Below are 6,000 nucleotides of genomic sequence, written 5' to 3'. Positions count from 1 at the left end.
ACCGTACAACTGCCTGAGTTCCTAAGTGGCCTCCCCATGGAACAGGGCAGGGAGCTGGGCCACAGGCTCCAGTGTCACATGAGCCACTATGCTGAGGCAGGTACTGCTCCTCGAGGGAGCAGAGCGAATACTCAGCAGAGATGGTGCCCCAAGCCTGGGTCCTTCCAAGTGTGAAGCAAGTGGCTCAGAGCCTCAGGGCAGGCCAACTTCCTGCACCAAAGGTCTCAGATGGCAAGGACCGTCTTGGTTCGGTTAAGCAGCAGTAGCAGATGACCACAAGGGGGTACTGGAGAGGTGGCTCTTGGAGGCACCTGACCCCCGCCCTGCAAAGATGGGACTGAAGGAAGTCCTCTGGACCAGGAAGACCCTACCAAATATCATAAAAGCTCCGGGAACCCAGCCACTGGTGACGTTCAGGTCGTGAGGGCCAGCGGTACCACCTTGGCAAATCAGCCCTGTTGGGACCACCCCAGTGGAGCTCCTGGAGGGGCAAGTGGAGGAAAGGGGCAGACACCTCTGGGCTGACAGTGGTACCAGCCAGGTCACCCCAGGACCCCTCTACTTGGAGTCAAGTTCTCTTCTGCTTGAGGCCCAAGCACGTTGCCAGGCACCATACCTGGCCCCTGCTAAGCAAAAACCTACCTCCACCCTCTACAACCGAAAGCACTGCCACAGGACCCCTCTGATATAAATGATCCCTTTTATTGTAAGTAATGCGCAACACTGGCCTGGCTTTGCACTGCAAGCCCTCAGTCAAGATATAGTCAAATAACTATGGCTGCAGGTTCCACAGTTCCACAATAACCATGGCTGCACGATCCACAATTCAGACACAGACATAGAGCTGGGGTGGACGGGAGGGGCAGGAGGGCGGCAGAGTGCGGACTGTCCCCAGCCCTGGCCTCTCCACGTGGAGTTGGCCCAGGCAGACACACCCCATGGAATGATGAGAAAGTGACGGCAAGGCCCCTTCCCACAGCATGCCTGGGGCTGCCAGGAAACTGCCCTTCAGAACCTTTGGACCCAGGTCACCCTGAAGCCCCACAACTTTTTATCTGGCTTAGTTATTAAAAAACAATAAATTAAGCAAAAACTTGGTCCTGAGGATGCTGAGCCAGCATGTCCACAGTTTTTGGCACAAAAAAATTAGGGTCTGTTTTGCTTTTTTGGAGTGCAGGGTTTGTTGGCTTGTCTTCAAATTCATTTTCAAAACACATTCCCAGTGAGGTAAGACCCCAGGGGGTGGAGCTCTGTAAGAGCCTGAACCTGGGACGCACAGTCGAGTCAGCCAGCACCGTGCTCTGTATCCTCTTGGGGAACAGGGACTGGGGATGGGAGTGCAGGCCAGGAAGAGTGTGCAGCCAGCAGGATGGGGTCGTAGAGAGGCCGAGCTGCCACACAGCAGCTTTGGTCGAGATGAGGGCCGGGCCCCACCCTGGGCAAGGGCCGAGGTGGAAGCGGGAGCCTGTGCTGTCTTCAGAGGGCAGTGTGGGGTACAGGGGCTGATAGAGCCCCTGGGGGAAAAGGGATGGACACAGGAGGGTCCAGGCCCAGCTGGCGCATGCGACACACACTTCTGCAAAACCAGCTGCTTTCATTTTCTCTTCTCTCTCTCGAGGCGTCCATCACCTGTAACAGTCTAGAATTGATATATATAAAAACCATCAAATATGATCTGAGATATAAATTAACAAGTACAAGGCCTCACATTACATGATGTGAAAAGGCTAAAAACAGCGATAGAAACTACATTCATAAAAGTGCATCGTCAACATACAACGAAGGCTTTGGCTTGTTCTGTGCCCGCAGGGATGTAGGCATGGCTGGAAGGGCTGCCTGGCACTAATCCCCAGCTCCCTGGAGATGCTCATCCCTGGGCACTGGCTTTTTTTTTTTTTTTCCTTTAATGACAACTCCCAAGGAAACTGGGTGTTGAGAGGGAGGAGCTCTAGCAATAGGCACATTTTGGAGGGGAGGGGCCGGAAGAAAGGACCAGCGCCCAGGCTGAGGTAAATATGGCCAACTCTAAGCTGCTTGGAGATGCTGTTTCCCCAACCCCTGCTGCCATTCCCCCCCAAGGGGAGGAGCCACAAGGGAAAGGGGCTGAGACCTCAAGGGAATGGGCGAGGCTGGCTGAGGAAGAACAGAGCTGGCGGTTTTGGACACAGCTGGTGGTAGCACATGGCCTTTCCCTTCTACCAGACGGAGTGGGCTCTGGCCTAGCAGGTCACGACTCAGGCAGCCTGAGACACCTCCTCGGGCTCTCTCGGATCAGGGCACTGGCCGGGCCAGATGCCCCCACCGTGTCGTCCATCTCCCCTTCTGCTCCAGTGGGGAGCAAAGGCTGGGCCAGGAGCACAAAGGCCACGACCTTCAGCTCTTTCCAATGCAGCCTAGGCCCAAGCCCACAGCAGGGGTACTCAGAGCCCAGAGGGCACACACAGTCTCCAGTTTAGAAACTGGGTACAGCATAAGAGTGACTCCAACTTGTAAAACAGAGACAACTGCATTGACAAAACTAGATCCCCCCTCAGTGGCAGCAGTTCCACATCACGGGCCCCTGCCTGGGAGAGGCAGGGTCATGGCCACAGGCAGGACAGGCTCCTCCTTCCCTGAATAAGGCAGCATGACATTTGCTTCATTCATCTTTGGTAAAGAACAGGACTGGCAGAGCCAACCTGGGGCTCAGGGGACAGCAGCCTGGGCCTCTGCCTGCCACTGCTAGCGAGTGCTGGCCTTTCCCTCAGGCTTGTGGGAGCTCATCCAGCCCAGAGACGCCCTGGTGGTCTCCAGACATTGGAAGGAAAAACAAAATAACACTTTGAATGAAAATAACACTCTTCATACCCTGGCGTCAGTCTCGTGCCCCCAGACCCTCTGGGCTTCGGTGCCAATTGCAGTGTCAGGACACATCCCCGAGGGTGGGGCCCACAGCCGCCTTGCACACTGTTCCCAGCCCCTACCCCTCCACGCTGAGCTCAGGACACTGGAGCTCCTGGATCTGACAGGCTGGGGGCTCCCAGTCCTGAGGCTGCAGCCACCCCACCCCGGCCCTGAGCCCTAGTGGCGGAAGGGGCACAGACCGATGCTGGCTGGGCTGCCACTCCATGGTCCACAGCCTTGCCTGGGAGAAGCAGCAACTTCACTGAGCCTGGTAGCAGCCCCCTGCCATGTAGCAAAGGGCGACTGGCAGCTGTGTGGCCGTGAGAGCTCAGTACATGAGCTGTGCAAAGTGGTGTGTGAGCAGCTCCTCAGCTGAAGGTCTCTGGCGAGCCTCCACAAAAATGCGCCTCAGGAAGTCCCGGCCATGTTCAGAGATGTGGGAGGGCAGCTGAGGATTGGTGGGCTGGGTGGCAATCTTGAAGATGGCGGCCATAGCTTCATACTCTGCCCACGGTGGTTTCTCTGTCAGCATCTCCACCACAGTGCAGCCCAGGCTCCTAGAAAGAGAGAACTCCACGTCACCCCTCAGCCAGCCCTGGACTCCCAGCTGTCCTGCCCACCACTGCAGAAGGAGGTGCCTTTCTCAGAGCATGCTGAGGTGTAGGACAGGCCAAGCTGAGGGATACCTCAGCCTGGATCCCTGTCCACGTGGGCTTCATGGACCTACACTCACCACACACCTGGGCACTTCTTGGAATTGGGAAAAAGAGAATCACTTAGCCTTGACAGAAAGAACTCTACAATAACTGTATTAGCTATCCATAGCTGCTCTTAACAAATGACCACAAACTTAGAGGCAGGAAAACAACACAAATGTATCATCTTACAGTTCTGAAGGTCAGAGGTCTAAAATCAGTCTCACAAGGCTAAAGTCAAGGTGGCGGCAGGGCTGGTTCCTGTCAGAGGCTCTGAGGGGAGAACCTGTTTCCTTGCCTTTCCTCGGTTCTAGAGGCCACCTGCATTTCATGGCTCATGGTCCCCTCCTTGTATTACTCCAACCTCTTGCTTTCATCGTCTCACCTCCTATTAGCCACTCTGACCTCTTGAGACCCTTCTGTAAGGACCCTTAATCTAGGATGATCCATCCATCTCAAAACCCTTAACCTAATCCTATCTGCAAAGGCCCTTTGCTATATACAATCACATTTACAGATCCAGGGATTAGGCAGTGGACATCTTTGGGGGGCCATTATTCAGCCCACCACAATAGCTTTCCAAGGGGAGAAGCTCTCATGACTTAGGGGCCATTTCAGAGGAAAGACACAAGGTTATGTCGAGCAAATGCAAACTGTCTTGAGTGCTAGGAGAAGGGACAGAAGCCTGCTCTTGTTGAGAGACTGGTCCAGGCCTTCAGGCCCTCAGGCCTTCAGAGTGGATCCTGCTTCCTTAAGAGATTTAGCAAACATGAAGGATGTTTTCCACGGCCTAAGTTCCCAGCTCTAATGGGGTGTGCTTTGATCTGGGGTAAAAACACCACCCATCTGGTGTGTGTGCTACTGCACCCAACAATACCCTTGCACATACTGCAGCCTGGGCCCTGGGCACACTCCCTCCTGCCACACCACAAAGTCCCCAGGGTGTGTTTCTAATGGAGGGCCACTACGGCCTGGGTGGAAGAAGGGGTTCTGCATGTCCCAGTGCTCACCACACGTCTGCTTTCCTTCCATAGCCCTCGCCGCTGATCACCTCAGGGCTCATCCAGTAGGGTGTGCCAGTGACGGAGCGCATGCCCGTCCCCGACATACAGATCGTCTGCAGGCGTTTGCTGGCCCCAAAGTCCCCCAGCTTTACATTCCCAGCAGAGTCTCGGAGGATGTTGGCTCCTGAGGCATGAAAGGGCAGAGGCTGCAACCCTGGACCCTCTTGCATTTTCTCCCATCCTCCCCACCCCCAGGTCACTGAGAGCTGCTGGAGAGGGCAGGGCTACCACTGAATTAGACATGAACTGCAAGGGGCAAAGGATTTAGCGAAGGGGAGTCTCAGATCTACCGTACAAAATGACCATCTCCAAGGCCAACATGTAGAGGGAACTTGGCAATATTCTCTCATATTGCTGAACCAATCTTCTCACCAGTTCCTCAAGGAAACAATTGGGGTCCCACTTTTCAGAAAGTTCAGAATGGTTAAGTGATTGGCCCCTGCAGGCACTCAATGGTAGACTTGAACCCAGGTCCTGGGGACTCCATGCATCCTGGCCCTGCTCACCCTTAATGTCCCGGTGAACAATCATGTTGCTGTGCAGGTAGGACATGCCCTCCAGGATCTGCCGCGTGTACTTTCGGGTCACGCTCTCTGTCAGAGCACCGTAAGCCTTCAACTGGTCTTTCACCGAGCCCTGGCAGCCACAAGAAGTCAGAGGAGTCCCCTCAGGGGAGGGCTGGTGGAAGGGCAAGCCCATTCCAGCCCCCAGCATGGCAGCAAAGGAGTGATTTGCTCAATTCCTATTTGGCTGGGCAGGGCATTTTGCCAGGAGCTGTCAGGCAGTTTGGAAAAGAGAGTACCACAAGTCCTTCTCAAGCAGCACGCCACCCAAATCCAGGAGCAGGGAGGCCTCTCTGTTCCAGATGAAGGCTGCATTTACTGGACAGTGGGCCAGCACTGCATGCCTCAGGGGAGGGCTGGACCTAGGACAGCTGTCATCTCACACTCCCACTGCAGCCTGAGGCGGGGCCCTCCTGACTCCAAGTCCCACCATCACCTCACTTTGCTCCTCTGGGCCTCTGGAGCCTCAGGTGTTCAAACTCCTATCCAAAGTGACCCCTCTCCTGCAGGCCCCAGCCCCCAGGTCAGGCCCTCTTTTGTGTGTCTCACATGCATTGAAGGGGCACGTACCCCTGGCATGTACTCCATGAAGATGGTCAGGGTCTTCTCAGCGCGGTCCCGTAGACAGCCATAGTACTGCACAATGCGCTCATGCTGCAAGTTCTTTAGCAACTGGATCTCGCACTCCAGAGCACTCACCTCCTAGGGGAGGGGTCAGTGGTCGCCTCAGCTCTCAGGGCCCCCAGTTCTGCCCGCCTGGGTTCAGCTCAGCTTGCCCTAGTTAGTGGCCTCACA

At 55.4% G+C, this 6,000-nt stretch overlaps 1 protein-coding gene across 5 annotated transcripts in view; it reads right to left on the bottom strand.

The window, feature by feature from the left end:
* Window positions 1-683: 683 nt before the first annotated feature.
* Window positions 684-6,000, bottom strand: part of MAP3K3 (mitogen-activated protein kinase kinase kinase 3) — a 72,693-nt gene continuing 67,376 nt past the window's right edge. For all 5 annotated transcript variants that reach the window (XM_055258632.2, XM_055258631.2, XM_055258634.2 and 2 more), the window contains 4 exons: window positions 5,776-5,907; window positions 5,149-5,278; window positions 4,589-4,766; window positions 684-3,440 (listed from right to left, as the gene is read on the bottom strand). In XM_055258632.2, the coding sequence (XP_055114607.1) occupies window positions 3,212-3,440; window positions 4,589-4,766; window positions 5,149-5,278; window positions 5,776-5,907 (669 nt within the window). In that variant the 3' untranslated portion in view covers window positions 684-3,211. The remainder of the gene's footprint in view (window positions 3,441-4,588; window positions 4,767-5,148; window positions 5,279-5,775; window positions 5,908-6,000) is intronic.

The sequence above is a fragment of the Symphalangus syndactylus genome, chromosome 20 (assembly GCF_028878055.3).
Source record: "Symphalangus syndactylus isolate Jambi chromosome 20, NHGRI_mSymSyn1-v2.1_pri, whole genome shotgun sequence".
Classification (NCBI taxonomy): domain Eukaryota; kingdom Metazoa; phylum Chordata; class Mammalia; order Primates; family Hylobatidae; genus Symphalangus; species Symphalangus syndactylus.
The sequence above is the reverse complement of the archived record's forward strand: the minus strand, read 5'-3'. Positions and strand labels throughout refer to the sequence as shown.